At 36.8% G+C, this 16,403-nt stretch overlaps 1 protein-coding gene across 1 annotated transcript in view; it reads right to left on the bottom strand.

The window, feature by feature from the left end:
* Positions 1-208: 208 nt before the first annotated feature.
* The window catches only part of LOC119838582 (regulator of G-protein signaling 7), a 19,230-nt gene continuing 3,035 nt past the window's right edge, over positions 209-16,403 (bottom strand). The window contains exons 3-17 of the mRNA XM_038364570.1: positions 16,256-16,403; positions 15,621-15,707; positions 14,692-14,852; positions 14,066-14,124; positions 12,620-12,762; positions 11,374-11,454; positions 10,194-10,307; positions 9,293-9,374; positions 8,277-8,409; positions 7,454-7,567; positions 6,152-6,280; positions 5,083-5,211; positions 4,239-4,302; positions 3,023-3,115; positions 209-2,095 (exon numbers count right to left, since the gene is read on the bottom strand). Coding sequence (XP_038220498.1) covers positions 2,030-2,095; positions 3,023-3,115; positions 4,239-4,302; positions 5,083-5,211; positions 6,152-6,280; positions 7,454-7,567; positions 8,277-8,409; positions 9,293-9,374; positions 10,194-10,307; positions 11,374-11,454; positions 12,620-12,762; positions 14,066-14,124; positions 14,692-14,852; positions 15,621-15,707; positions 16,256-16,403 — 1,603 coding nt within the window. The 3' untranslated portion in view covers positions 209-2,029. The remainder of the gene's footprint in view (positions 2,096-3,022; positions 3,116-4,238; positions 4,303-5,082; positions 5,212-6,151; positions 6,281-7,453; positions 7,568-8,276; positions 8,410-9,292; positions 9,375-10,193; positions 10,308-11,373; positions 11,455-12,619; positions 12,763-14,065; positions 14,125-14,691; positions 14,853-15,620; positions 15,708-16,255) is intronic.

The following is a 16,403-nucleotide window of genomic DNA, read 5'->3' as shown; positions in this document are numbered from 1 at the left end:
ACGTTACGTAACGAGTTATGTACTTTAACGGTTTGCCCCCCCCAGTAACAAGTTATCAAATATACCGTACAAGGAAACTCGTGGTTTATCACGACAAAATATAATGAAATATACATACATAACTCATAAGCCTTCAATTAAATATTTGAAAGCTATTAATTGCTACAAAATTCTAAAAAATTACAGAAATACCTTGTATTATATATTGAATAAATTGTAAGTTTAAATCTTTCTTACATTAATTATTATATATAACGAAAAATATTGTGCGATATCCTACTTGCTTGTCTAAGTAACCCAAGTTACGTCTTATAACAAGAACTATCTCACAAATGGAAATCCCATTTGAAACGATACATCCGCTTCCGAGATTAGCTAATAGAAAAGACAGACAATTACGAAATTGGTTTTTCAGTATATTCCAAAATACGAGATGTATAGAAAAAAAAAAACTCAATAAAAAATCGATAAAGATATATAATCGTTAACACAATTTGTATTGCCTCGAATCTTTGAAAAGAGACAGAAAAATCTATATTAAAAATAAAATTGAAAAGATTTTTTTGCCGACCGTACCTCTATTATAAGTAACTATACATACAATTACAGCTAATGGAAGATAAGACTAGATTAGCACTAACACCAATCATAACAGTTTCTTACAATAGTGCTCAAACGATTAATTTTTTTTTTTTTTTTTGCTAACCGTACCTTTCAAAATTCTTAATAAATGGAATATTTGTGTGTTTGTCGCTTGAACGCGCAGATCTAAAGCTATTTGTTTAATTATTTAATATTAAATTAAAAAAAGTCATTGGCTGAGACAAAAAAAAAGAAAAATAACAAAGAAAATTACAATAATAAGATAAGCTTTAGAAGAGATTCCTAATGACTCGAAATATGTCATAACACTAAAAAGTCTAATCAATAACATCAAAATCGGTCCAGCACTTCCCGCACAGTGCTTCATAAAGACAATTATTCTTCATATTCTATTGTAGATTAGAAATTATACATTTTAATAGCAACACAAACATTCTGGACCAATTTCTTTTCTCAGCATCATAACATACTTTTAAAATAGCAATAAAATACTTAAATATATGTATTCAATTGATTTTATATAATAAAAAAATACAATTCCTTCGCAAAAAAATAAAAAAAAAAAACAGCTCCATGCATCTCTATATTCCTTGGCATGTACAGAGGCAGTTTATAACAGTCTTATGAACTTTGGTTTTCGTAAAGAGATATCTATATGAACGCATTTTTAATTATATTGACATGTACTCGAGTTTGTTTGTTTGTACGCGCTACCTCAGGAACTGCTGGACCGATTTAAAAAAAAATCTATCACCAACACAAAACCAAGTTATTACTGAGTGGCGTAAACTATATTTTTATTCAGGTTCAAGCAATTACATTTGATTTAATACACATATATTAAAGAAAAGAGACAAATGTATACTGAAAACTATATCTATCTCTTTTTAATTAATAAAAATTAGTATTTTTGCTTCTTCATTGTGTTTCTTTGAAGATAACTTTAATTATTCACTCAATTATGTCGCTTGAATGAATCTATATATATTTCATAGCCTCTTATGTGAAATGAAGTTGAAGACGATCCCTTATAAATATTTATTTACGCCTACTTTTTATGAGTCTGTCCGTCCATAACGCAGAAACAGCTACGCACAACTATTCAAAGACTTATCCAAGTAAAATTGCTTCCTATATCATAGATAATCGACAAATCTATAGACAAAAAGTTATTTTCCTAAGAAATAAAGCTAAAAGTAAAAAAAAATGTCTTTGGTCAAAATAAACCGTTCTAAAATCTAAAATACATCAATTAACATTCGAAAAACATTCGACATTCAAAATCGTGTTCCCAAATTCGAACGCGATTCGAATTTCGCAAAAATCAATTCCTTCTTCGTTCCAAATTCGAATTTCGAATCTCTAGAACGTTCCACGCATCGCGCCGAAATAAGTCGAAACCAGTTTTGTATTAAATTCCATTGCATTAGTTCGTGGAGGCCTCCTTACGACCCGTGAACGACACGATTGATCGTATGCCCTTTACGGATGTCTGAAATGTAAAAAAAACATTATTATAATCCGTATAAAGCTTAAAATAAATTTATTTATTATCATCTTAACCTAATAAAGACAATCCTATCCCACTAATATTATAAATGTGAAAGTTTGTGAGGATGTGTGTATGTTTGTTATTCACGTAATAACTACTGAATCGGTAGCAATGAAATTTGGTATGTAGACAGCTGGACAACTGGAATAACACGTAGGCAACTTTTTATCCCAATATTACTACGGTCTACAAACTTACGTGGGCAAAACCGCGGGGCGCAGCTAGTCATATCTATGCTTTTGATTTGTTTTTTATGATTTGCATAAATTCTGAAATATTAATGACAAGCTGTTGGTCGCGGCTTCACCTGTGGTACATAGCCTATGTCACACTGAAGTTGCGGCTTTCTAATGGTGAAAGAGTTGTAAAATTCGGTCCAGCGGTTTTTGCGTCAACGTTACACACATACAAAAATACAAAAGTTTCCTCTTTATAACACGAGTGCAGATTTTGAATTTTTGACATAAGAATTAAAATATTGCATATTTCAAATAAGCTTGCAGCCACGGTTTTGCTCTCGTAGTCAAAAGAAACGAATTCAAGTGAAATTTCCGGGATAAAAGCTGTCCTGTTCAATTTTTAGGGTCTGAAACTATATCAATACCAAATTTCATCCCAATCAGTTTAGTGCTTTAGCCGTGAAAGAGAGACATACAGTTACTATTATATATAATACTAGCTGACCCGGCAAACTCCGTTCTGCCTTATTCTTATCATTTAGGGTTATAAATAATAGATGTTGTCTGATTCTCAGACCTACCCGTTAAGCACAAAAAATTTCATCAAAATCGGTCAAGCCGTTTGGGAGGAGTATGGCAACGAAAACTGTGACACGAGAATTTTATATATTAGATGTAAACAAAATACCTTTTTCTTAGATCCATTCAGATAATCTTTGTACATTTCCGAACGAAGATATCTGGAATAGCTGTCCGACTTCATCAGGTGATATACATGCGCCTGTAAATATAATTATAAAATTAAAAATATATGACTTTTTTTAATCTTGTATTTTCGAAGGTTTTTAGGACGCGGGTTCGAATCTCATTTAAAATTATTCATTTGCCAAACAGAAAGCATTTTAACTATATATTATTTTATTTGCTATTTTAGTTAAATTACAAAAAGAGACTAATTGTTTTATTGAAAACATTATAGGCCTTTAATGTTATAAATAACTGGCAGTTCGCCCCGGCTTCACCCGTGGTATATGTATAGCTTATCTCACTGATCGAAGTTGTAGCTTTCTAATGGTGAAAGAATTTTTTAAATCGGTCCAGTAGTTTTTGAGTTTATCCATTACAAATAAACATACAAAAAAAAATTCTTCCTCCTTAATATTAGCGTAGATAATAATAATAAATAAAGTCTTTAATAAAACTGTTAAATAAAATCTATTTCTCCTGCGACTACGCGGGCAAAACCTAGTATATCTTATATCTTTAAACAAGCAATTCTTGTATATATATATATATATATATATATATATATATATATATATATATATATATATATATATATATATATATATATATATATAATTGGAATCTCGGAATCGGCTCCAACGATTCTCATGAAATTTAGTATATAGGGGGTTTCGGGGGCGATAAATCGATCTAGCTAGGAATCTTTTTTAGAAAATGTCATATTCGTGTTTTTTTTTTCCTGACATCTATTGGTGAATAATAATACTATAAATGCGAAAGTTTGTGAGGATGGTTGCATATGTGGGCGTCTGTTAATCTTTCACGCAAAAACTACTGAACCGATTGCAATGAAATTTGCTTCGTAGATAGCTGGACAACTGAAATAACACATAGGCACTTTTTATACCGATATTCCTACGGGATACGGACTTACGCGGTTTCAACCGCGGGTCACAGCTAGCTAGTTATAATAATAGAATATACTAGGTTTTGCCCGCACTTAATTGAATCAAAAGTTCGACGACATGTGACATCTGCCAACCCGCACTTGGCCAGCGTGGTGGATTATGGCCTGAACCCTCATAGGAGGCCTGTGTCCCAGCAGTGGGAACATATGTGGGCTGATGATGATTATAAAAGTCTAAAAGATAACTAACCTGCGCTTGATCGAAGCAATACCGGTCCGCCTTGCCGGACTCCACTTTGACTCTAGTCAATTCTCTGTAAATATAAAAGAAATATTATGTAACTGGCTGCGCCCCGCGGTTTCACCCGCGTAAGTCCGTATCCCGTAGAAATATTGGGATAAAAATTGCCTATATGTTATTCCAGTTGTCCAGCTGTCTACGTACCAAATTTCATTGCAATCGGTTCAGTAGTTTTTGCGTGAAAGAGCAACAAACACACACACATCCTTACAAACATTCGCATTTATAATATTAGTAGGATTAGTAGGATGTTATATATTGAATATTGTTAAACCCAACTGGATATATATTGGATACTAGCTTCTTTACTAGGTTTTGCCCGCGTTTCGGTGTGATTGATGAATATCAAGATTTCTCTTTTATCCCAAGGGAGCATTTAATCGTGATAAAAAGTATCCTATCACCTAAGTCAGCTCATACCCTGTCTGTTCACCATATTTCATCAATTCCGTTCAGTAGTTTCAGCGCAATGATGGACAAACATGCAAACAAACTTTCACATTTATAATATTAGTGTGATACAGTGTGACTTGTGTTAGTTGTGATATATTCCAAGCCTTTATTTATTTTCATGTGATGTTATTAGATTTGATTGGATTTCCCTACCTTTTAGCCATAGTGTGACTTGTGTCAAGTGTGATATATTTCAAGCTTCGATTTGTTTTCATGTGATGTTATTACATTTGATTTGATTTGATTTCGCCACCAGCTAGCTATAGTGTGACGAGTGTGATATACTTCGAGCCTTGATTTATTTTCATGTGATTTGATTTGATCTGATTGATTCCCCCACCTGCTAGCCGCGTCTATGTTGACGGGGGAGGGCGCGTTGCAGTCGAGGAACTCCTTCCAGATCTCCTTGGCGCGGGAGGCCACGCGGCGGACGGGCAGCGCCTTCAGCTCCTGCACGGCGAGCCAGAATCTGGAGGAGGGGATGGTTTTGAAAGAAAGAAAGAAAGAAACATCAATTTATTTTAACAGACACAAACACGCATACGTACATAAAAATAGAAAAATAAAAAGAAAAAAAAAAATCAATGAAAAAAAAATCAGTGATTCAATTAGTTTTGGGTGACAATATGAAAGAAAATTTGTTTTGATAGACTATATTGTCTCCGATCGACGCCTCCTTGGGTCAGTGGTAAACGCGTGAGCGTAGAACCGAGGGGTCCTGGGTTCGATTTCCGGTGGGGACAATAAAAAAAAAAGTCTCGCTCTGGCAAGACACAGAAGGCCGATCACCTACTTGTCCGTAAAGAAAATCGATCAGCGAAACAGATGTATATCATCTGCCCCATACCCCAGTAGGGGACACGGGACTTCACTTTTTATGTTGTCTTCAATGTTATACAGAGTATGTGTAAGGGAATTGATCCCGCCCATCCTGAGGATATTAAGATAAACTCATCGGTGACAATACTTGTATGTGGTAGTCGAGCACGCTTCGGCACGAATTGGGCCAGCTCGCACCGGGGGAGTACCACATCCCCCACAGAAGACCGGCGTGAAATAGCATACTGCTGTGTTTCGTTCGGTGAGTGGGGGTGCGGGAGGCCCATATCATTTTCCATACCCTTCCCAATCCTTTCCTTTATTCCTTTCCCCAAAACTTTCTTAATCCCTTCCCAGTCGATGTGCGGTGGTAGCGCTTACCATCAGGCGTTTCACAACGTTTTACCGACTGTGACATAAAAAAAAAAAAATAATTTCATATTGAATTGTCACCGATCCTTGATAACTGTACAAAGTTTCATAGAAATATGTATATTGTGTCTGTTTGTCTGAATGTATATTGTGTCTGTTTGTTTGAATGTATATTGTGTCTGTATGTCTGCGTGTCAGCGTGTCTGCGTGCGGCTCACTTGAGGTTCTCCCCGCTGAACTCCTTGCCGAGGAACCTGGCGAAGTGCTCCCGGCCGGGCGGGTCGCGCAGCAGCTCGCGCAGCGAGAACGACCAGCGCCGCACGCGCCGCAGCGGCAGCGGCTCCTTGCTGCCGGACCAGTTCACATCATTGTTAATCTAATTCAAAACCAAATTCAATTATTGCGATTCACAGGTTATAAGGAAGGTATAGGTATACTGTGGCGGGATCACGGGTGGCCGAGAGGCTAGGCGTTGCTGCGGTTAGGCAAGAAACGCGGGTTCGAATCCCGCCCCGTGATCGAATCTTTTCTATTCTTTCAAGAAATTTCTCATTTATAAAAAAGATATTACATTTTATAAATTTCTACTGTGACCTGCCATGTGACGTACAATTGTAAATTTTTACATAAATAATTAATGAATAATTATATTTATACATATTTTTGTTTATACCAAGCACAAAATAACAAAGGCACGATGTGTAATTTTATTGCCCATATTAATTCTTGACCGACTTGATGAAAAGTATATCAAAGACTGGCTGGACTGCTTTGAGTAAAGAACCCATGTCCGCTCGCTGTGAAGTGCTCCAAATGTCGGGTTAAATAATCTAATGAATAAATCGCGTTTAAAATCCGTTAAAAAGTGTTTGATTTCTAAATGTATAATACTCGTGTAAAATGAAATAGTTGATGAAAAAGATTCTCAATTGGACAACATTTTATGTATTGGGTGTGTGAATGGATAATTTTTTAACCAGCTTCAAATAAAGGAAGTGCTCAATTCAACTATTTTTTATTCTTGCAGTTACCCGGTAAGTTTTTAATCGTCTTAAAAAAAAAGGAAATATCCAATTCGATTAAATGTTTGTTTGATGCCTCACAACTTTTTTGTTAGCCGACTTCAAACAAAAACCATTCCCATTTTTAACTGTATTTTTTTCCACATAATTATTACATAGTGAACCAATTTAGATTTTTCTTTCTACATTGTCAATAACTAACTTTACAGCACATTCTTATAACCTAACTAGCTGCGCCCCGCGGTTTTACCCGCATACATCCGTATCCCGTAGGAATATCGGGATAAAAAGTTGCCTATATGTTATTCCGGTTGTCCAGCTGTCTACGTAACAAATTTCATTGCAAACGGTTCAGTAGTTTTTGCGTGAACGAGCAACAAACACACACATCCTTACAAACTTTTGCATTTATAATATTAGTAGGAATTTTTTAAACCCGGACGAATCCGGGCCAAATAGTTAGTAAACTATAGTGATAATCCCAAAACCCATACACACCACTGCTTCTCCTGATCCCACAGCTCCGTGGTATCGCTTATCCAGGGATTCGGCCATTCCGGGGGAGTTAGAAAGGAGTCGTATTCCGAATACTGCTCGCAGTATGATATGAAACTGAAATTTTAATATAAGATTCAAACAATGGCTTTAGTTTAATGAATATATGTATACTTATTCTTTACTAGCTTTTGCCCGCGGCTTCATCATCATCAGCCCACATATGTTCCCACTGCTGGGACACAGGCCTCCTATGAGGGTTCAGGCCATAATCCACCACGCTGGCCAAGTGCGGGTTGGCAGATGTCACATGTCGTCGAACTTTTGATTCTCGGACATGCCGGTTTCCTCACGATGTTTTCCTTCACCGTGAGCAGTGGTGATGTTATCCACATGTGCAGATGAAATGAAAAATCAATGTATTTCCTGCACGCTCGCCCGGTCTCGAACCCCGACTTATCGATTTTGAAGTCCGAGGTTCTCCACCACTGCTTTTTTGCCCGCGGCTTTGTACGCGTTAAATTAAAGGTGTTTTACCTTTCAAATATTGAAAAACGGAGAGCCTTTTTATAGATGTCATTATACATATAAAACTTCCCCATCCAATCAGTCTACCACATAAAAAAACTCCATCAAAATAATTAGATCAATTTTGTTTCTTCGTTTACTTTTCACTCTGAGAGAGTTTAATTTTGTCTGTTTGTTTACTTTTCACTCGATTCAACTATGTCTGTGTGTCTGATTGTTTACTATTAATTCTACGAGGTTGCTATTTTGTCTGTCTGTCTGTCAGTCGGTCTGTCGGCGCGTCCCGCAGCGCACTCACATCTCGGCCACCTTGCTGACGCGCACGTTCCGCCTCTCGAGGCGCGCCTTCAGCACGGCCACCTGCCGCTTCGCAGCTTCTATCTGGCTGTCGATGCTCTCCTCCGCCGGCTGCTCCGGTTGCGACGTTTCGCCTGGTGGGGAGAGGAGATAGAGAGGAGTTGTTTGTCATGCGTAGAACGAATAGAAAAGTTTAATTTGCAGCAAATTTTAACTCTTTGCGACGTTTCACATGGAGAGGAGATAGGGTGGAGTTGATTGTCATTTGAAAAAACTATAACCACATTTAAAACAGTCTAATTTGCGACTAATTTTGAATCTTAATATATATAAAATGTGTGTCACGTTTGTCCGTCATGACTCTCTAAACTACTTGACCCAATTTTAATTAAATTTACTCACCACGAGCAGTTTGACTTTAGTTAAACGATAGGATAGTTAGGTTAGAATGCATAAATAGGCTCTTATGGAGAGAAAAAACTGGTATACAGATAATTTAATTATTTTTTTACTGAATCATTGTGTCATTCATGAGGTCTCCTCTGAAAATCAGTGCAGTGATACATTTTATTCTTAAAATGGTTGCTGCTTCACTGACGGAGCCCTTTTTGCCAGTTTTACTGTTTAATTTTTTATAGCATTGAAATGCTTTTATAAATGATAAATTTTTTGAAAGAATAGAAAAAATTCGACCACTGGGCGGGATTCGAACCCGCGTTTCTTGCCTAACCGTAGCAGCGCCTAGCCTCGCGGCCACCCGTGATCCTGTCACAGTAATCGAATCACTTCTACTCTTTCGGTTTCATGTGCCTAAGGGGCACCCCACGCCATCTATTGAGATGATTAAGAACCATCACAACCAATACAAAACATTATTTCTATTCTTTCAAAAAATTTATCAGTTTCACTGTTTTTATATTTTGTTTTAGATGTAAGTGTATTTTAAGTGGTGGCAAATAAAGGTATTTCTATTTCTACTTCTATTTTTATTTCCATAACTAATGAAGGACATCTCACCATTCTCTTTGACAGCTTCCGTGCTCTTCTGTATCGCCTCTTCGCTCTCTTGCGCATTCGTAATGGTCACTATTGGATTGTTCTGGAAAGAAAATAATTAAGGATTAATTAAATTTCATCCGTCACACACACATACATTCCCCACTCAGCCTCATCAGCTCATATATATTCCCACTGCTGGGACACAGGCTTCCTATAAAAGTTTTATATTATAACGTCACTGGTTTTATATTATAGTTTATCCAACTAAAACTATATATATATATATACTAATGTTATAAAGCTGATTCAGAGTTCGTTTGTTTCAACGCACTAATCTCAGGAACTACTGGTCCAATTTGAAAAACCATTTATTGAGGAAGGCTATAGGCTATATAAGTACCACGGGCGAGGCCGGGGCGGACCGCTAGTCTACAAATAAAATGTAATTGTATCCAAGAGGAATGTGTTCCCCAAGATGCAGGCTGTCCTAGTTTAGAGATCAATGTACCTTACAGGTGTTATATTTGTCTATACCCAATAAATTATTATTATGAGGCCATAATCCACCACGCTGGCCAAGTGTGGGTTGGCAGATGTCACTTGTTCATGGGGATTTCCTCATTTTACTTCACCGTTTCGAGCGGATGATGTGGATAGTGCAGATAAATTGAAATATTATTTATAAAACTTTTATAGAAAACAATTATTTGGACCGGAGGCCCTATTCTTTTCCTTACCCTTATAGTCAACAATCCTTTCTTAATCCCTATTTTATTTGAAATCAGCAATCCATGTATAAAGGCGTAAGGTCTGCAGTCGACCTTACGCCTCACCAAATGTCCAGGTGCGGTGGCAGCGCTTACCATCAGCCGACCACCGACCACCAGCTGCATTACCGACTGTGACATAAAAAACACACCTTCAAATTATGCTGCAATATGATTTCTTGGCACTGCTGCAATCGTTTCTGCTTCAGAGCATTCAACCTCGATAATTTCTTCGGATCCAATTCCGTTGTATTGACGCAGCCCGGCTGTGGATAAAAGAAATATCTCGATTAATGTTATAAGCGAGTGTGTACGTCTGTTTGTCTCTCTTTAGCCGCGTAGAAATATGTTGATTAATATTATAAGCAAGTGTGTACGTCTGTTTGTCTCTCTTTAGCGGCGTAACGGAGCGATTTTGATGTGATTTTTGTGTCTCATTACCGGCCTGCGAGAGCAATGGTGGCACAGTGGTGAGAACCTCGGACTTCAAAGTCGATAAGTCGCGATTCGAGACCGGGCGAGCGTGCAGGAAATAAATTGATTTTTCAATTTATCTGCGCATGGGGATAACATCACCACAACACGTGAGGAAACAGGCATGTTCGAGAATCAAAAGTTCGACGACATGTGACATCTGCCAACCCGCACTTGGCCGGCGTGGTGGATTATGGCCCGAACCCTCATAGGAGGCCTGTGTCCCAGCAGTGGGAACGTGTGTGGGCTGATGATGATGACAGTCCTAACTGCTGACGGATTTTGAGATATGTGGTGTGTGTATTGACAAAATGGCGCCCGCAAAAAAGGGAAGGAAGCTAAATACTTCTAATTTTATATGTTTTTCTGTTTTAATTTTATCTTGCCCATATATTTATATTTTCTATAGCCTATCCTTTCCAGGTTGTCTGGAAGAGATCGCCTAAGCGATAAGACCGCCTGTTGTACTCTAGAATGTTCATAATATCTAATATATAAAATTCTCGTGTCACAGTTTTCGTTGCCATACTCCTCCGAAACGGCTTGACCGATTTTGATAAATTTTTTGCGGTTTTCGGTATCTATGAGAATCGGCCAACATCTATTTTTCATACCCCTAAATGATAAGAGTAAGGGTGCAGCTAGTAATGTATATTTTTTACTTTTTATCATCACTTGGAGCATATTGAAGTGTTTTTGTCTGTTTGTTTGTTATTTATATTTTAACAGCCACTTGACCACCAGTTTGTGTGGAGGAGATCGCTGACATAGCGATAAGACCGCCTCTTGAATGTGTATTATACGTTTATTTTACTTTTGTTTCTTATCATTTGGTGTCAATGAAAATATCTTTTTTACCATCGGTCTGTGCACGTCCCAGAACGCTCTCTCCTGACTGTCGAGCACTTTGCGCTCCAGCTTGTCGCGTTTTTTGTCGACCTGAAATAATCAAGTTAAATGAATTATAAAAAATTAAAAAACACTATTTAAATGAAATTAAAGAGTTTTTAACGGCTTTTAAACCGACGTTTCGAACACTTTACAGCGAGCGTGGTCACGGGGAGACTGACGAGAACGCACAAACGAACACACGTACCTTTATTTTATGAATCAATATTTATTGTTGATAATTATTTAATATACCATTTTTTTAATTTTGTCTTATATGTATATAATAAAAATATTAATGTATTATTTAAAAGTTATACTTGCTTTGTTTACACCACCAAATTACACTCTCTCAGCGTTTTCCTACATCACAGGTTGTCTGGTAGAGATCACTTGTTAGTGATAAGACCGCCTTTTGTACAATAACCCTATTGTTGCTGTGTTCTTTTTGTATTGATTTTCTTGGTAATAATAAACTCTTTATTGTATTAAAGAGTTAATCTTATACCTTTAAACGAGCAAGTCTTGTATGTATATATATATAATTGGAATTTCGGAATCGGCTCCAACGATTTTCATGAAATTTAGTATATAGAGGGTTCGGGGGAGGATAAATCGATCTAGCTAGGAATCTTTTTTAAAAAATGTCATATTCGTGTTTTATCGACTTAAACTTAGCGCCCCTTCCTGACATCTATTGGCGAATAATAATACTAATACTATTTTTTGGCGAATAATTAAAGTTAACTTCACGAAGTTAAACCGAGCAAAGCTCGGTCATCCAGGTACTTATTATTATGTGTATCTCTCCATAATACTCGGGTACCTACAGAAGGAAAGCACCCGGTCTTTTGGAAGGCTTACTTGTTACATAATACGTACATACTTGTTACATAATAATAATAATAAAAATTCTTTATTGTACACAAAGAAAGAACAATACAATGGACATAATATGAAAAAATAATCACAGAAGGCGGTCTTATCGCTTGCAAGCGATCTCTTCCAGACAACCGGAAAGCAGTAATTAACCGCAAAGCAGCAACCGCAAAGAATTTTTTTTTTCTTTGCTATTATTATTTACTTTTGTTTTAGTTGTTTATTTCATTATTTTTTATTTCATCTGTGTTATTGTGTTTCATGTCGCCAAATAAATGTTTTTTCTTTCTTTCTTTCTTTCTTTCTTTCTTTCTTTCAATATTTTAATTACGATCACCTTGCTCTGCGCCTCGGCCTGCATGAATATGAACTCCCACTTTCTGCTGAACATCTTCTGGAGGCGCGCGAGCGACTCCGCCTCGTAGTCGGCCAGCTCCAGCCGCGCCTTGTTCTGCATCGTGCGCTTGCACAGGTACACCGCTGCGAGCAAAACCAGGTGATAGACTTAGCTATGACACGAGGAACAGAAATAAAATTGAAATGCCTGTTTCCCGGATTAGTGTTAAAAAATTGGTAGGTATACGCTTATACAATAGAATTTCTCATAGTAAATCGTTTAGTAGTGCTAAATTCAAAAACTATATTAGAAATGTATTATGTAACGGACGTGACGTTGCCAGTCACATCCGGTTAAGTCAAGCCGCCATGCTGACTACCCCTCCAACCAGTCGCAACGCCTACCAACCGCAAATGCCAGGCACATGGAGGGAATGCGTCTATTTAAGTAGTAGCCAACTTTAATTTAGCTTTGTCCTTGTAAAATTGGAGAATAAATTAAATCTACCGTCATTCTGCCATTTTATTGCTTAACCTATTTTACAATTAGTTCAGAGAGCCTACTATAAGCGTTAATGAATATATGGAAGATGCAGTGGCGTAGCTAGAGGGACAAGGGCCCTGGTGCATAAGGAAAGAATCGGGCCCTCCTCCCCTCTTTGATATGATATGATGTGATATATAGATTTAAAAGTGCTTCTAATAGAAGTCTAGTTGAATGACTAAATGTTTGAGTTTGGAGCGGGGCGGGCTGGGGGTTCAAACCGGGTTCTGTAGTTCGCTTTAGTGTAGTTTGGAGCGGGATTTAAAATTAAACTGCTAAGTTAAAAAGCACTAAAGTCTTATTCAGTTTTGTGCAGTTTGAAACAGGATTTTAATTCACTTATGTGGGAGTTTTAAGCTAATTTCACTTTTCACTTTAATATGGCTTAATGAGGCATTTTAAATCAATTTAATGTAGTTTAGTGCGGGATTTTAAATCAATTTAATATAGTTAAAAACAGGAGTTTAATTCACTTTTGGAGTGTAAAGCAAAGGGAACTGACATTTCAATTTTATAACACCATGAAAGGTTAAAACTAGTTTCTTTATTGGAACACAGAACGTTTCCTTTTCCTCACCCTCCCTAGTCCATTCTTTCTTTCCAGTCGGCAATCCTTTCCTTATCCCTTTCCCTTAAAAGCGGGCATCGCAGAGTCAATCAATTTTATGAAGTTGGATATGCGGATAAAATAAAAACATCACTACATAATATAAAAAATCGTTTTCTCTGTCCCTATGTCCCTATGTATGCTTAAATCTTTAAAGCTACGCAACGGATTTTGATGGGATTTTTTTAAAAGATAGAGTGATTCAAGGGGAAGGTTTAAACATCTATTAAACTACTCCGAAAATAACGCGTGCGAAGCCGCGGGCAAAAGCAAGTAAATTATATATTGATACATACCATAATCAGTGTTTTCAGGCTCCCATTGGTTGGACGGCCAGAAATATGGCGTTTGGAACCTGATCGAAATGAATCTAGTTAAAAAAACTTAAAAATACGTAATAACTTAATCACACTAATATTATAATTGTGAAAGTTTGCATGTTCGGATGTTTGTCCGTCAATCGCGCTGAAACTACTGACCGGATTGTGATGAAATTTGGTATAAATAAATATCCCGGCTCCGCCCGATATCATGATTCCGAGATAAAAATCCCAAGCGAACATTTTATAGGGATAAAAGTATCCTATTACCCAAGTCAGCTGCTACCCTGTCTGTATACCAGATTTCATCAAAATCTGTTCTGTACTTTCAGCGTGATTGACGGACAAACATTCAAACAAGCAAACTTTTACATTTGTATTGGTGCGATAGTGTGATAAGTAGAATGTTATAATTACTGGACATATATTATGTCATTAGACTATCCGCCATTTAATAAAGAGGCCAGGCGTTTAATAAAATGAGATTAAGCTGCGAGACACCTATGACATTTAACCATTTTCCTAGGCAATTCATATATACAAATGTTTAACTTATTTACTTCAAAAACATTTAACCATTCGCCTAGGCGAATAATACATACCTATAATACGTATTATCGTTTTTCACGGTCAAACAATGGTCGTCTATAGGGAATAGGTATCCATGTGCGGCTAGCAAGTGTGCTAGGTGTAGGGCTTCCCACGTGTCGTCTAGATTTAGGTGTCTAGCCAGCCACGCTACGAGGTCTGAGCCTGTGAACACCTGGAAGAGAATAATAGTGTGTTAACACTTTTTTTTAAAGTTGGGCCGTGTTTCTGACTTTAAAAGAGGTGGTTTTGACTTCTGGGACTTTCTGGGTATGTTCTGATGTGACTTACGATTGGGTGAGCCGATTTTGATGGTAATTATTTCAAAATAAGTTTGTCCCGTTTTTGTTAGATATTGTTAATGTGGTAGCAGGCAATCGATCACCTCCCATGAGCAGTCATAAAGCAAATGCTATGCCCACTTATAAAGGAAAAGGAGAGGAGGATAGGACGGGAATGGAGCTATGGACTGGGAAAACGAGGAAAATGTTAGAGTCAAAAAGTGGATAGCTATTAGTTAGAGACAGGGATGTGATATAATGTGAAAAAATAAATGACTATCGAGTTTAACCGACTTCAAAAATGGTAGGATTATCAATTTGAATGTATATAATATGTATATTCTCTTTTATTTATATATACATATTATAATACAGAGCTACTGACAATCCAGATGTCGAAAGGGTACCACTGAAAATCAGAGCTGAGGCTTTAAGCTTCAGTTTTCCTGAGTGGCATCCCTTTTGACACACGCAGCCACACATAATTGTTAAGTGTAATTTTTTTTTCCTCTCATTTTTTTTTTTTGATTTATTGTATGCTTCTGTTTTTCTGTTACGATCTGTTGTGTGTGTGTATGTCTGTGTCAAAATAAATGTTTTTCTTTCTTTCTTTCTTTCTTTCACCTCATATTATAACACCTCTCCTAGATTAGGATACTCACAGATGGTATTTTACTCATAAAACTCTTGACGGTTCTCACGGGGACACCTGTATTTTCATCTTGCATCTTTTCGACTATTGCCTCCATCTGAAATACATTTAATAATGACAACTGACATTTCAACATTGACAAGAGTAGAAGAGATTCGATTACTGTGGCGGGATCACGGGTGGCCGAGAGGCTAGGCGTTGCTACGGTTAGGCAAGAAACGCAGGTTCGAATCCTGCCTCATGACCAAATTTTTTCTATTCTTTCAAAATTTCATTATTATAACACCATGAAGGGTAAAAAATGAGCTCTATTTTATAGAGAGGGTATTGTTTCGTTACGTAACGCGTTACGGCGTCAGTCTGGCTTTCCTTACAGTTAGCTTCGTTGATAGACTTATAAGAAGTTGTGAGTTATAACATTTCAAATTTATTAATAAACAATATGCATTAAAACATTATGTGAAATATATTTTTGAATGTATGTTTGTCTGTAAAACAAGAATGAATGTTATGAAAAAGAAACAGACTGTTAACTTTGTAGTTTGGTTGTAATTATTTTTTCTATGTTTACTATTATAGAAACAGACAGAATCTAATAATTTTTTTTCTGTCTGTCTGTCCTGTGAGACATATTCATCTATATACCTTTTTATAAGCCAAGTAATTGGGAGACTCTTCAGGCGACGGTATAGTGGACATCAGAGCTTGAACGCTTGGTGGTAGGTTCGATATCATGTCCTTGTCTTTCTTCTCTTTCTTATCATTCTCCGTCTCTTTCCCGCATTTTGTCACG

The sequence above is a fragment of the Zerene cesonia genome, unplaced genomic scaffold (assembly GCF_012273895.1).
Source record: "Zerene cesonia ecotype Mississippi unplaced genomic scaffold, Zerene_cesonia_1.1 Zces_u003, whole genome shotgun sequence".
Taxonomy (NCBI): domain Eukaryota; kingdom Metazoa; phylum Arthropoda; class Insecta; order Lepidoptera; family Pieridae; genus Zerene; species Zerene cesonia.
Note: the sequence above shows the minus strand (reverse complement) of the source record. Positions and strands in the feature narration are given on the sequence as shown.